Here is a 15729-nt window from a genome sequence, read left to right on the forward strand (position 1 = left end):
ATCACCACAAGTTCCATTATTGTATTTAAATATAATTAATGCACTGAATATAATATACCAGTTATTATATCAAGGAAATAGAATCTGATATATTTTTAATGAGTGACTATCATGTGCTAATTATACGTCACCTGTTGGTCGTAATATTAAGCATTTAAACCAAAATATCGTAGACGCAATTAATGTTAATAAATAAAATACAATAAAATAATTGATCATCTTCAGGTCCCTTAACAAAAATGTAAGGCGATCTTGATTTAAAACAAAACTATATACAATATAAACAAAATGTTCTCAACTAAGTCCTTAAGCTAACGATTATCTCGTAATTAAAATTCAGATAAGATTATAATATTCTCTATATAATGACTCAATAACTCCAAAATAGTGACGGGGTAATGATAAGATACAAATACGAATCATATATAATGCTAATCAGAATAATTTTTATAGAATTAACCACCCACCTATAGTTACAATGCGTGTTACTGTTCTCTTATTTGTGGGCTGTCTAGCTGTGGCAGCCGGTTTGTATTTATAAATAAGTTATGGATATACAAAAAAATATCATTTTTCTTTGGTGAACATATTTTATCAATTAAGAAAATTATTATATTTCCAGCGCTGCCACCACCTGTGAGAATCGTCGGTGGATCAAACGCAGCAATAACATCATACAGATTTGCTGCCAGTCTTTTACATTCTAGAATTGGCGTTGGTACTTTTATATATAGCTGCGGTGGGTCAATCATTACCAACAGAGTGATTCTGACTGCTGCTTATTGCCTTTAGTAAGTATACAAATATCAAAATATAAACTGAAATGTTACCATATCAAAGGTCATAAAAGTCTCACACAGAGAGTGTTTTTGTATTATAACAGAAAGTTTCTTGTTACAGCAATGAACCTGTATATCGTTGGCGTGTTCGTGTTGGTTCAGCCAGGTCCAGCACTGGGGGAGTCGTTCATAATACTCTGAGAACAGTAGTTCATCCAAATTATAATCCCCGAACTGCTGACAGTGACATTGCTTTATTGCACTCAATGACAGTTTTCGTTTTCAACAATAACGTGAATTCAATAGGAGTTCCCAGCGTTAATTACAACCTGCCTGACTATCAACCCGTAACAGCTCTCGGATGGGGAGCTACCAGTGTATGTTACTTTTTGATGACCGTCATTTTCTGTTCCAAACAACTGACATAAGTCAATGCGATAAGTTATTTATTGCCAAAAAAAATTCAGTACTTTTACATTTTTATATTTCAGCAAGTTTTCAATGATATTTTAAATATAACAACCAAATAGCTATAACCGAGAACAATATAACAAATTAAATAAAAAAATTACTAAAGCTTGTACAGATGGCAAAATTATCTTTGTTGTGCAACATTAATCGTCCACTGAACTGATAAATTAACTGATTATCTTGACCCAATTTCCAAAGAATCAATGTTGAAAAAAATATATTACTTAGTTTCCTTTTTTATATCACAGCACGGGGGTCAACTCTCTGATACGCTCCGTCGTGTTGACATTTGGACAGTCAATAGAAACGTGTGCCGGACGCGACATTCTGAGTTGGGATACAGCATTACCGACAACATGCTGTGTGCTGGTTGGCTGGATGTCGGAGGTCGTGGCGCTTGCATTGGTGATACTGGCAGCGCTCTCATTCATCTTACCGGCAATGTTCAAACTATTGTTGGAGTGTACTCGTGGAGTTACAATTGTGCACTTCCTCGATACCCTAGCGTTAACACATTTATTCCCAGATATACTAATTGGATTCTAGCCAATGCATAAATTTTTTAATCATTTAAAACATAAAAGTTTTAAAGGTTATTAAACTTCTTTAAATCATACGAGTATGTTTTATTTGTTTTCTTTTATATGTTAAATATTTAATTGACAAAAGTTAGCTGCTGTCTTAATTATAAGTCTGGAGATAGAAATTTTAATAAATAAAATACATAGCACAAAATATTATTCACAGTTAGCGAACAAAAAAAATTCTTGAGATACTCAAACAAATTAGTCATGGATTTCTTTTTATAATATAACAAGGATGAATGCACAGAGTCCTTTGTATTAAATAACAAACTAACTAAGAAGATATATCATGATTAATGATGTATAAGCCTTACACAGAACAAAATAGAAAAAGACGAAAATAAGGAAATTGATGAAAAAATTCATTGGGTTCAGCTAAATTTATTTCACTATAATTAGAGTGAAACTTCTAATATGACTTCAAATAAGGTTGCCTTAAGCTTTTAACTCTACCATGGAGCGGGCATAAAAGCAATGTTGCGTTCAGAATTGAAAGAGAAAGAACGAGAGTGAATGGGTGAGACTTGAACGCATGCGAACAATAGTTGAGAGTTGTAAGCAAAGCTTAAAGTTTGTTTTAAAGAAACAATATGAGTTAACCAAAAATCATTTTATACACCTTCCTATTTTCCTTTCTACATTACGCAGTTTCATAACTTTTTTGTGGAGGCACTCCACGCATTATCGATTTCTTTCATAGACCAGATAGTTGATTTTATAGTCCATGTTTATTTTGACGGGCATTTATGAAGACTAAGTATGATTCCGGACGAAATGCAATTATGATTTAGACTTATGTATTAAATTAGATGGTACTCAAGAGAAACCGATTATACCTCATTATTTATAATATTTTTAGTGCATATGGCAATAAACAAAGTTTTATTGATCTGAACTAAATTATTAAATTGACATTTACTCCATCTAAGTGTAGTCTTTTGACGTCTAAGTCGACCTTTTGACGTCTAAGTCTGCGTGTGCGTTTGTGTTTTTAGCATTGTAACTCTTAAACTTTCATAGATCAGCTAATATCAGTCCAGGCGTATGAAGGTATCAGTTTTGTTCTTTTTAGCAAAATTACTCAATTTTCAAAGTGAATTCACCTATGAGAAGATTTTTTTTTAATTGGCCATCATTTTGCTGCCGTACATTTGTCTTTTTATAGCATAAGGTATCGCAGATACATTCAAGCAAGCATTTGTCCGATAAATTTCTGTAATTCTTGTGAAATATTTATATATATTTCTCGATTTTATCCAAATATAATGAGAATAACAGATAACTTTTGATTCTAAAAGATATTTGAAAAATAAAGTAGCGAAAGCAATAGTCCTCACTACAACCCATTTGAGTCTTGCGAGTCCCTAATATTGCAAGGTTTGTGTACTTTTTCATAAAATTACGTGGCCTAAAATTATTAACCGTGGCAATTATGTTGAAATAGGCACTTTTCCAGTATTCATTGGATCCGAGGACATTTCGCTTATTACAACAAATGTCTTTAATTAAATTGTCTGACAAATGTTCGTCCTGCCGTCTCCGTAAACAACCTCAATATTTTGTTTAGCCATGAAGACTCCATGATTATTAAAGGGTTAAAAAAATAGTCAAGTCTTTGAAACCGTGCATCGGCTTCCATTATTCGAGCTTGACAAAAATATAACGGTTAAATCGGTTAAGTTCCGTTTTCTTGCAGCCCGATAGGCTTTGTTCTGTAGTGATTTAAAGTCGTGGAAGGTGAACGCGACTTCGAAATCAATATTGTTTCTTGTCCATATTCACAAACATCAGAAGAGCTTATGATCTTCTCTGAACGGTTTATTAACGTCACAGCGTACTGGACAAATTTTTCAACGAATACGCTACTGACGTAGTAAAAAAAGAAGAATTTAAAAGTTAAAATTTGTTACATAGCGCCACCCGCTTCCAAAAGCAAATATGGTGTTTAGAGATAAATTCATGAATATTTTTAAATAAACCCTTATTGTTTTAGTAACGACAGAAAAAGGATAAGTATTTTTCAACTTTTAACTGTTGTTCCTTAAAGTATATATAATTTATGTGTATGGGTTTCTTAAGTTTTTAATAAAAAAATTATAAAGTATTAAACAAAAATTATACTTTTATTGTTACGTTTTACTATTGTTTAATACTTAGGATTCTTTAAATTATGATCATTTTTATTATATTTCAAAATGTATTGTACTAACGATCCCGAAATAGATTCCTTGAGACCCATGCTATTTTTAACTACATATCAAATAATTTACTTGGTTATTTATGTCCAAACAGCCTATTCTTTATTATTCTACACTGCTGACTATTATAGATTACTTTTTCAGTCGGATACCATGATAAAACTCATTTTAATTTTCCTCCTACGATAATAAAAATTAATTAAATCACTACAATGAAATAATTGTACAAGAATATCGTTATAATGACGGGTATTTGATAAGATATTCATTAATATCAATTATATAGATATCTGAGAAATATATAAGCCTTTACAGAAAAGATTAAGTTGTCAGGTATCATAATTACAATGCGTGTTACGGTTTTATTATTTGCGAGCTGTCTAGCTGTGGCAGCAGGTATATATTATAAAAATGTGTATATTACAAGTTATTATTAATGAGGTGGCTTCAACTTTGCTCAGAATAAAGTATAATAATAATATTTTTCAGCACTACCGCCAGCTGTCAGAATCGCCGGTGGATCGAACGCAGCAATAACATCATACAGATTTGCTGCAAGTCTTTTGTATTCTAGAGTTGGCGTTGGTACTTTTATATATGGCTGCGGTGGGTCAATCATTACCAACAGAGTGATTCTGACTGCTGCTTATTGCCTTCAGTAAGTATACAAATATATATATGAAATGTAACATAATCAAAGATTATCATTCCAGTCTCAGTTACATTGAGAGTGTTAAAGTATTAAAACAGAAAATGTCTCGTTGCAGCAATGAACCTGTATATCGTTGGCGTGTTCGTGTTGGTTCAGCCAGGTCCAGCACTGGGGGAGTCGTTCATAATACTCTGAGAACAGTAGTTCATCCAAATTATAATCCACGGACTGCTGACAGTGACATTGCTTTATTGCACTCAATGACAGTTTTCGTTTTCAACAATAACGTTAATTTGGTTGGAATTGCTAGCGCAAATTATAACCTTCCTGACAATCAGCCTGTTACAGCTATTGGATGGGGAGCTACCAGTGTAGGTTACTTTTTGATGACCGTCATTTTCTGTTCCAAACAATTGACATAAGTCAATGCGATAAGTTATTTATTGCCAAAAAAAATTCAGTACTTTAACATTTTTATATTTCAGCAAGTTTTCAAATATATTTTAAATATAACAACTAAATAGCTATAACCGAGAACAATATAACAAATTAAATAAAAAAATTACTAAAGCTTGTGCAGATGGCAAAGTTATCTTTGTTGTGCAACATTAATCGTCCACTGAACTGATAAATTAACTGATTATCTTGACCCAATTTCCAAAGAATCAATGTTGAAAAAAATATATTACTTATTTTCCTTTTTTATATCACAGCACGGTGGTCAACTCTCTGATAGGCTCCGTCATGTTGACATTTGGACAGTCAATAGAAACGTTTGCCGGACGCGTCATTCTGAGTTGGGATACAGCATTACCGACAACATGCTATGTGCTGGTTGGCTGGATGTCGGAGGTCGTGGCGCTTGCATTGGTGATACTGGCAGCGCTCTCATTCACCTTACCGGCAATGTTCAAACTATTGTTGGAGTGTACTCGTGGAGTTACAATTGTGCACTTCCTCGATACCCTAGCGTTAACACATTTGTTCCCAGATATACTAATTGGATTCTAGCCAATGCATAAATTTTTTAATCATTTAAAACATAAAAGTTTTAAAGGTTATTAAACTTCTTTAAATCATACGAGTATGTTTTATTTGTTTTCTTTTATATGTTAAATATTTAATTGACAAAAGTTAGCTGCTGTCTTAATTATAAGTCTGGAGATAGAAATTTTAATAAATAAAATACATAGCACAAAATATTATTCACAGTTAGCGAACAAAAAAAATTCTTGAGATACTCAAACAAATTAGTCATGGATTTCTTTTTATAATATAACAAGGATGAATTCACAGAGTCCTTTTATTAAACAACAAACTAAAGGAACTAAGAAGATATATAATGATTAATGATGTATAAGCCTTACACAGAACAAAATAGAAAAAGACGAAAATAAGGAAATTGATGAAAAATTTCATTGGGTTCAGCTATATTTATTTCACTGTAATTAAAGTGAAACTTCTAATATGACTTCAAATAAGGTTGCCTTAAGCCTTTAACTCTACCATGGAGCGGGCATAAAAGCAATGTTGCGTTCAGAATTGAAAGAGAAAGAACGAGAGTGAATGGGTGAGACTTGAACGCATGCGAACAATAGTTGAGAGTTGTAAGCAAAGCTTAAAGTTTGTTTTAAAGAAACAATATGAGTTAACCAAAAATCATTTTATACACCTTCCTATTTTCCTTTCTACATTACGCAGTTTCATAACTTTTTTGTGGAGGGACTCCACGCATTATCGATTTCTTTCATAGACCAGATAGTTGATTTTATAGTCCATGTTTATTTTGACGGGCCTTTATGAAGACTAAGTATGATTCCGGACGAAATGCAATTATGATTTAGACTGATGTATTAAATTAGATGGTACTCAAGAGAAACCGATTATACCTCATTATTTATAATATTTTTAGTGCATATGGCACATATAAACAAAGTTTTATTGATCTGAACTAAATTATTAAATTGACATTTACTCCATCTAAGTGTAGTCTTTTGACGTCTAAGTCGACCTTTTGACGTCTAAGTCGACCTTTTGACGTTTAAGTCTGCGTGTGCGTTTGTGTTTTTAGCATTGTAACTCTTAAACTTTCATAGATCAGCTAATATCAGTCCAGGCGTATGAAGGTATCAGTTTTGTTCTTTTTAGCAAAATTACTCAATTTTCAAAGTGAATTCACCTATGAGAAGATTTTTTTTTTAATTGGCCATCATTTTGCTGCCGTACATTTGTCTTTTTATAGCATAAGGTATCGCAGATACATTCAAGCAAGCATTTGTCCGATAAATTTCTGTAATTCTTGTGAAATATTTATATATATTTCTCGATTTTATCCAAATATAATGAGAATAACAGATAACTTTTGATTCTAAAAGATATTTGAAAAATAAAGTAGCGAAAGCAATAGTCCTCACTACAACCCATTTGAGTCTTGCGAGTCCCTAATATTGCAAGGTTTGTGTACTTTTTCATAAAATTACGTGGCCTAAAATTAATAACCGTGGCAATTATGTTGAAATAGGCACTTTTCCAGTATTCATTGGATCCGAGGACATTTCGCTTATAACAACGAATGTCTTTAACTAAATTGTCTGACAAATTTCCGTCATGCCGTCTCCGTAAACAACCTCAATATTTTGTTTAGCCCTGAAGACTCCATGATTATTAAAGGGTTAAAAAAATAGTCAAGTCTTTGAAACCGTGCATCGGCTTCCATTATTCGAGCTTGACAAAAATGTAACGGTTAAATCGGTTAAGTTCCGTTTTCTTGCAGCCCGATAGGCTTTGTTCTGTAGTGATTTAAAGTCGTGGAAGGTGAACGCTACTTCGAAATCAATATTGTTTCTTGTCCATATTCACAAACATCAGAAGAGCTTATGATCTTCTCTGAACGGTTTATTAACGTCACAGCGTACTGGACAAACTTTTCAACGAATACGCTACTGACGTAGTAAAAAAAGAAGAATTTAAAAGTTAAAATTTGTTACATAGCGCCACCCGCTTCCAAAAGCAAATATGGTGTTTAGAGATAAATTCATGAATATTTTTAAATAAACCCTTATTGTTTTAGTAACGACAGAAAAAGGATAAGTATTTTTCAACTTTTAACTGTTGTTCCTTAAAGTATATATAATTTATGTGTATGGGTTTCTTAAGTTTTTAATAAAAAAATTATAAAGTATTAAACAAAAATTATACTTTTATTGTTACGTTTTACTATTGTTTAATACTTAGGATTCTTTAAATTATGATCATTTTTATTATATTTCAAAATGTATTGTACTAACGATCCCGAAATAGATTCCTTGAGACCCATGCTATTTTTAACTACATATCAAATAATTTACTTGGTTATTTATGTCCAAACAGCCTATTCTTTATTATTCTACACTGCTGACTATTATAGATTACTTTTTCAGTCGGATACCATGATAAAACTCATTTTAATTTTCCTCCTACGATAATAAAAATTAATTAAATCACTACAATGAAATAATTGTACAAGAATATCGTTATAATGACGGGTATTTGATAAGATATTCATTAATATCAATTATATAGATATCTGAGAAATATATAAGCCTTTACAGAAAAGATTAAGTTGTCAGGTATCATAATTACAATGCGTGTTACGGTTTTATTATTTGCGAGCTGTCTAGCTGTGGCAGCAGGTATATATTATAAAAATGTGTATATTACAAGTTATTATTAATGAGGTGGCTTCAACTTTGCTCAGAATAAAGTATAATAATAATATTTTTCAGCACTACCGCCAGCTGTCAGAATCGCCGGTGGATCGAACGCAGCAATAACATCATACAGATTTGCTGCAAGTCTTTTGTATTCTAGAGTTGGCGTTGGTACTTTTATATATGGCTGCGGTGGGTCAATCATTACCAACAGAGTGATTCTGACTGCTGCTTATTGCCTTCAGTAAGTATACAAATATATATATGAAATGTAACATAATCAAAGATTATCATTCCAGTCTCAGTTACATTGAGAGTGTTAAAGTATTAAAACAGAAAATGTCTCGTTGCAGCAATGAACCTGTATATCGTTGGCGTGTTCGTGTTGGTTCAGCCAGGTCCAGCACTGGGGGAGTTGTTCATAATACTCTGAGAACAGTTGTTCATCCAAATTATAATCCCCGGACTGCTGACAGTGACATTGCTTTATTGCACTCAATGACAGTTTTCGTTTTCAACAATAACGTTAATTTGGTTGGAATTGCTAGCGCAAATTATAACCTTCCTGACAATCAGCCTGTTACAGCTATTGGATGGGGAGCTACCAGTGTAAGTTATTTTTGGTAACTTAATTGTTGCAAAAGAATAATTCTAAGTCTATAATTCCAGTAATCGTCGAAAATAACATTGACATTTTAAAAAAAATTAAAAAATGACACATTAAGTGATGGATGTTTTTTTAATTAAATTTACATACAAATGAAAATTTTGATTAAATTTGTTTACTCCAATCCTTTTATATATAATTTAATAATTTTCAATTTAATATCCAGGTGTAGCTCAAGTTTGTCTTATTTTCAATGCGTATTAGTATAAGGCTATATAAATGATTTGTCTAATATATTCGTCATTTTCTTTAACAGCACGGGGGTCAACTCTCTGATACGCTCCGTCGTGTTGACATTTGGACAGTCAATAGAAACGTGTGCCGGACGCGTCATTCTGAGTTGGGATACAGCATTACCGACAACATGCTGTGTGCTGGTTGGCTGGATGTCGGAGGTCGTGGCGCTTGCATTGGTGATACTGGCAGCGCTCTCATTCACCTTAACCGCAATGTACAAACGATCGTTGGAGTGTATTCGTGGAGTTACAATTGTGCACTTCCTCGATACCCTAGCGTCAACACATTTGTTCCTAGATTCACTAACTGGATTGTAGCTAATGCAAATTAAAAATAAAAATAGATTCAGACATGTTATGATTGTTTTAACATACGTTTAATTTTATCAAACTATTAGGGACATGACTGGGAAAGTGTAAGAGAATTTAAATATTTTTTAAGAGAAATATATATTTATAGTTTATAATTTCGAAGTTTGATATGGGCTTTCTTAATATGACTGAAAATATTTCTATAATTTTTGTCTTATGTTAATATTTGTTGAATGAAAATAATTTAACTACAAGCCACACTTACGGCAATACCCCACAACAGGATACCGTAAGACATAACATTCTGATTTTAATAAAATAAACAAAATCGAACTGTTCTCAAGTCTATAAACTGCAGTACTTTTCTGACTACAAAAGCGACAAATCAAATCGTGAGATGAGTTTTTTTAATATTAGGTAAACTAAATTCAACGTATTTAGTTTTGCTGTCATGCAAAACGAAATTGTTATTTTCAAACATTGACGTCCACATGTCAGAGCACTATTGCGTCATAAAAGGGTGTATACTTTTCGATTTTAAAAATAAACGAAAAATCATTAGGAAACAGAACAATATCACACAAATCCTGCTCATAAAAAGGTAAATCTTTACTCTATATTGAGATAAAATTGAATCAAATAATGAACTCTGAGACACGTCGATCCTGAAAGGCATCTTCGAGTAAATAATTTTTCGAGTAGATATACAAAAAGTCATAAACTATAGTGATTTAATTTATCTAGTAACGTTTGATGGTCTACACAATCAAAGGCGTTAGATATATCACCGATGGCGTTTTCAAATTCTTACATCGCATCAAAAGTGTACTTAAGAAAGTCAGCACCCGCATCAGCAGTTTTTTGCCTTTTTTATGTAAGGTTTTTTAAGGACGTTGAAATGGACACTGTTTTATAGTTTCCAGGATCAATTACATTCCTACTCTTAAATTTTGAGACCAATTTGCTGTTTCATGACCACACAAAAAATGCCGACACACATAGACTAGCATTTATGAAACTATTCACCAATATTGGAGCCATGTCGTCAATAGTGCTAAACAATATTTCAGACATGCGCCAGAGATCATCAGATTGAGGCTTGAATATTTTAATAAATGCACCTGATGATATATTTCCAAAAACAAAATGTTTATTTACAAAAGGTATTTTCTCGTATGTACATAGTGATAATACATAGCTACTGATGACAAATTTAGCAACTGTCTCAAAATCAAAGGATAATCTGAAAAAAACTTACTTCTGACGTTCTTTCATATTCCCGTTAATTAAGTTTTATTGTCCTGACGTTTTTAGTACTTCATTAGAAACACTCGATGTAATACACAATATCGTACTTATTTTATCTTTCAAGTGTATAATTTCATTAATTATAGTTATAGATTCAAATCTATAACTAGGGTCAAACCTTACCCAATTTGAAGTTCTTCCTTTCTTTAGCTTATTGCAGTGCTCATTTAATTTATCTGTAGTTTTGTATATGGCTGTTAGTAAAATTAAACATTTTCATTGCGTGATGGTTTGGATCACGTCTTTTAATATTTTCTATAAATACATTCATGTAATATGTATAATTTTTTATATGTAAATAGCTTATAATCACTTTGTGACATTTTCTTTCTCTTGACAAAATAAGCGGAAAGAACTTCTGATACTTTTCTCTGCTTTCATGTTACCTTGCGCTTTTACCCCTTGTATCTTGAAAGGTAAAACCTATCCTTTCTAAATAAGTGCTATAGAGTGCGCTCAATTTCCATTTTTAAGATCTATAAATAAGCAAAAAATAACATAAAGTATAAATTGTATATACAGTGTTTATAAATATTTTAATTATTAAAATGTATCAAAGGGACAGAAAATTAAACTGCCTATTATTTGAAAATGTGTTTAATGCATTAAATAACAAAAAAAAAAATACACAAATTTAGTTCGTGCCGTCTCAAAATTCCTTGAAAAGTTACTGACATATATAATCATACTGTTGTCAATCATAAAAATATTATATGAAGTAGACAATATTTCTTACACATTTTTCTGACTGAATCAAAACACGTATTTCTTTGAGATTTACTTGTTCGTACCGCGAACCTTCGTTATATAAAAACAGTGTTTCTGCTTAAAAAATGTATTAGTGTAGCTGAAATACTCACTTCCCATGTGTGCGTTAAATATTTAAGGTAGCTGAGAGTAGTTTAGAGAGTTATATATGTATATATAAATGTATTGTTTCCATAATTGTTATCTTTAGTCCCTTTTAAGATTGTAGTGGATGGGCTGTTGAGTGGATTGTTATTACTTGGTATATTACGTGTAATCCTGTTTTGTCACGATGGTTTTATCGCTAGTTCGATTGTTTTGATTCTAATTAAATTTACGTTAACAAATATATTGTTAAAGCAAAATTTTTATTAAATAGATTGAAGCTTTTTCATCTTTCTATAGCATTTTGCATTTGGGTGCAAAAGTGAAACGCGCTCTGAAGCAGAAATATGGCGAATGTACGAGTATGCGATGGCGAAAATAGATTTACATTACCTAAGCATATTCTAATTATGTCCTCACTCGTTCATACAAGTGAGCTCGTAGCTTGTGATTAATGAGTGATTTAAATACCACACGCTTTTTTACATATGGCTATATTTTGAATTGTTGAATTTTTTTTAATTTCATACTCCGATATCTACTTTTAACTTGGTTTATTTAATCAACGATATAAAATAAAAAAAACTGATATTTTTGTAAAACTGTTGTAGAGCAAAAGAATAAATAAATTGTGAAATAAATATTCATCTCTTAGCCAAGTAATTAGCAAAGGTGACCAAGTCCCATATTTTGACTGTATGACTGTTAAACTTCTGTTAGATTTAGAAGCTAACCTGAAACATTTATTAAATTTCAATTTAATAAATGTTTTAAAGTATGAGCCGTATTTTTTCGACGACACAACATTTCATAGGGGATGATTTTGTTGAAATTAAATCCTTTTTTTTAGTATATATTATCAGATCTATAGTGAAATTTGTAGAAATTCCAAGAAAACTTGTATCCATTAGTTGAATGAGTTGAAAAATGAATCTATAATAAGTGTTCCGCTTGAGAATTTTATTTATGAATTTTTATTCTCCACACTCGAGTTACGAGAAATCAAAACAGCAGAAACATTTTGAGAAAAGGTTGATAGCGAGCTGCGCTTGGCTCACCTTTGCTTGGGCACTATTGCATAAGTGCGAGAGTACTTACCGAAGATCTTTGCATTGCCTGTGAATTCTAGCCAATAGCAATAGAAATAGCATTTCATTTTCTTCAAAGCTTCTTTAAATGCGATTCGTCACACTAACACTCTTACGGATCGCAAGTCCTCTATTATTATTTATTGGAAACGATGTGTCGTTATTATACAAGGTGTTCTGATTCAAAGAAAATCGATGAGGCTGGCAGCTAGGATTGTGTCAAGAAGACTATGTTTGTTTTGAGATGACTTGTATAAGATGATTTGTTCTATACTAAATTGAGGTTTAGTCAAACAATCGCAATTTTCAATTTACACCTAAATAAGTATAGTATTTCAGAAGTCGTCAAGGCCCTTGTCAATGCTAATTATAGTTCAATGTCATTCACTAATTCGCTACAATAGCACATAGTTCGACTTTTTTACATGCATCATATTATATAAGGATTGACAATAGTTTGGGATGTTTCAAACTGATTAATTTTTTTTTCATCTAATCACAGTTGGTCTACAAAGTGTTAATTAACACCAATAAAATAAATAAAATTGGATTATATAGTCAATGGGGAAGAAGTTGATTAACTTTTAAGGTTACGGGTAGGGTAATTAGACGTAATTAGTAGATATCACCTGCTTGAGCAGTAGTTTAAGGCATTAATTTAATTTTTACTCATTTACCGTATTTTAATTTATAACTTTACCAAAAACTAATATTTTATTATTGCTTTTATGGACCACTAGAAAAACCGGTAAATGTATTTTTCTATGTGATAAACGATCAAATACGATAGCTTACAAAGTATGTCTCTCTCGAGATCAACGCACAAAAGAATTAAAAATTAATATAGAATACTACATACCGATAATGTACAAATCTAACTGACCCTTACTTGTCTTTTTACCTTTGTCCAAAACAAAATGCAAAATGGTGTGTAATTATTCCATTAAAACATTTTACTTGCAACTTCACTATCGAGAGTTCTAAACTTCTGAAGGGAATTTCATTACGCATGAATATGACAAGAAAATAAAACTATTTATTATAAAGTTTTCTCACAAAACCACGTCCATAATCGATGACCCAACTAATTATTTCGTAGGAAATTATGTAGACTATTGTAATTTAAAAGCTTTTTTTTAAATTTATTTTGAATATTTGTCAATGCTTGAAAATCGCAAGTATAGTTAGTGAAGATAAAGAATGGCAGTAATAGGTAATGGTTATATTACATCATCGCTGGATATGGAAAGAAATTTCGATGATCGTAAATGGTGCACGCTGCACTGTAAGCAGCAGCTCGGTTGCATTAAAGTACAAGTTGGGGCGTATCGATATATAGCACTGTATATGAATATAGTGTTTGGTCAAAACTAAGAAAAAATATGCTTTTAACCGATCTCATTTGTATAAGAATAATGACGAATAATCTCTGTGGATTCTGCTCAGAGATTGAAAATATTTATGCAAGTCATATTCATTCAAACATTTGCATCTATATTTAGATTTTTTATTAAAATATTCTTAGTTTTATTAAAGTTCAGACAACGCCTACAAGAAAGTATGTTGCAATTTATTAGATTAACAATTATTACTAGATTGTATAGGGTTTTCCATTAAGGGCGCTTGATCTTTGAAATGCAAAAAAAAATACATGTAGGAAAGATATTTGCGAAATTTTTTTTTTATTTGGAAGGTCTATTGACCCCATTATGTATGGAATATGACATCATTCAAATGACCGCCACGGCTTCGGTTGGTGGCGCGCACACGAAAGGTCCAATTTTCGATGACTCTGGCGCACAAATCGGGCTGTATTTAATCGATGGCGTGGCGTATGTTGACTTTGAGGGCATCGGTGGTTTGCGGCTTGTTGGCATAGACCTGCGACTTAAGAAAACCCCACAAGAAAAAGTCCAGCGGGGTCAAATCGCACGATCTCGGTGGCCAGTTCACGTCGCCTCCGCGCGAGATGACCATGTCCAGAAATTGCTCGTGCAGAACTTCCATCGTAGCGTGTGCTGTGTGGCACGTAGCGCCGTCCTGTTGAAACCACATGTTGTCCAGATCCATATTCTCGATTTCAGGCCAAAAGAAGTTGGTTATCATCGACCGGTATCGCTCACCATTGACGGTGACGGCCACACCATTACCGTTTTCGAAAAAATACGGACCAATCACGCCTCCGGCCCAAAATCCGCACCAAACAGTCACTTTCTGCGGGTGCATTGCCACTTGGTGAACCTCGTGTGGATTGGTCTCGTCCCAAATACGGCAATTTTGCTTGTTGACATAGCCATTCATCCAAAAATGCGCCTCGTCGCTGAAGATGATTTTTTTGCCAAAATCGGCGTCAACTTCCAACTGCTCTAATGCCCAGTCAGCGAACACACGGCGCTGTCTATGGTCATTAACCTTGAGCTCTTGGGTCAGCTGGATCTTGTACGGGTGCAGGCTCAAGTCACAACGCAAAATTCGCCAAGTTGTCGTCTGCGAAAGGCCGAGTTCCTGTGCGCGACGCGGAATTGACTGCCGCGGGTTTTCGAGGACACTGTCGCGCACAGCGGCGATATTCTCGGCAGATCTCGCGTTACGTTGACGCATGGGAACCGGCTGATTGTTAACTGACCCGGTTGACTCGAATTTGTCCACCAATCGACGGATAGTCGACTCGGCAGGACGATCATCGCGACCGTAAAACGGGCGAAGTGCGCGGAACGTTGCTCGAACTGAAGACCCATTTTCATAAAACAATTTTATGATTTGCACGTGCTGCTCGACACTGTAACCTGCCATGGTGGTTTGGGAGGACGGAATGAATATAACACACTGCATTTGACAGCTGTCACTCAAACAACATGGCCGCAATCAGCTGTCAAAGTTCAAGCGTCCCTAT

At 33.1% G+C, this 15729-nt stretch overlaps 3 protein-coding genes across 8 annotated transcripts in view; 2 read left to right on the forward strand and 1 right to left on the reverse strand.

Annotated features, from left to right (window-relative positions):
- The window catches only part of LOC116777377 (solute carrier family 12 member 4), a 230811-nt gene that overhangs the window by 65568 nt on the left and 149514 nt on the right, over positions 1 to 15729 (reverse strand). The gene's annotated exons all lie outside the window — the stretch shown is intronic.
- Positions 402 to 5765, forward strand: LOC133320875 (trypsin CFT-1-like). Of its 3 annotated transcripts, none has more exons than XM_061529890.1 (4): positions 402 to 527; positions 623 to 791; positions 901 to 1156; positions 5398 to 5765. In XM_061529890.1, the coding sequence occupies exons 1-4, from the start codon at positions 479 to 481 to the stop codon at positions 5704 to 5706; spliced, it is 783 nt and encodes a 260-aa protein (XP_061385874.1). In that variant the 5' UTR covers positions 402 to 478; the 3' UTR covers positions 5707 to 5765. The 3 variants fall into 3 exon arrangements, with proteins under 3 accessions (XP_061385874.1, XP_061385875.1, XP_061385873.1); XM_061529891.1 differs by lacking the exon at positions 5398 to 5765 and adding an exon at positions 1499 to 1866; XM_061529889.1 differs by lacking the exons at positions 402 to 527; positions 623 to 791; positions 901 to 1156 and adding exons at positions 4296 to 4428; positions 4522 to 4690; positions 4800 to 5055.
- Positions 8223 to 9632, forward strand: LOC116777455 (trypsin CFT-1-like). Its single transcript, XM_032671007.2, has 4 exons — positions 8223 to 8355; positions 8449 to 8617; positions 8727 to 8982; positions 9297 to 9632. The coding sequence occupies exons 1-4, from the start codon at positions 8307 to 8309 to the stop codon at positions 9606 to 9608; spliced, it is 786 nt and encodes a 261-aa protein (XP_032526898.1). The 5' UTR covers positions 8223 to 8306; the 3' UTR covers positions 9609 to 9632.

The sequence above is a fragment of the Danaus plexippus genome, chromosome 6 (assembly GCF_018135715.1).
Source record: "Danaus plexippus chromosome 6, MEX_DaPlex, whole genome shotgun sequence".
In the NCBI taxonomy this organism is placed as follows: Eukaryota; Metazoa; Arthropoda; class Insecta; order Lepidoptera; family Nymphalidae; genus Danaus; species Danaus plexippus.

Excerpts from the sequence above, each read along its gene's own strand:
- LOC133320875 (XM_061529890.1), top strand. The coding sequence starts at position 479 with ATGCGTGTTACTGTTCTCTTATTTGTGGGCTGTCTAGCTGTGGCAGCC. Across the intron at positions 528-622 it reads CTGTCTAGCTGTGGCAGCCG|CGCTGCCACCACCTGTGAGA; the intron begins GTTTGTATTTAT and ends TTATATTTCCAG. Across the intron at positions 792-900 it reads ACTGCTGCTTATTGCCTTTA|CAATGAACCTGTATATCGTT; the intron begins GTAAGTATACAA and ends TTCTTGTTACAG.
- LOC116777455 (XM_032671007.2), top strand. The coding sequence starts at position 8,307 with ATGCGTGTTACGGTTTTATTATTTGCGAGCTGTCTAGCTGTGGCAGCA. Across the intron at positions 8,356-8,448 it reads CTGTCTAGCTGTGGCAGCAG|CACTACCGCCAGCTGTCAGA; the intron begins GTATATATTATA and ends AATATTTTTCAG. Across the intron at positions 8,983-9,296 it reads TTGGATGGGGAGCTACCAGT|CACGGGGGTCAACTCTCTGA; the intron begins GTAAGTTATTTT and ends TTTCTTTAACAG.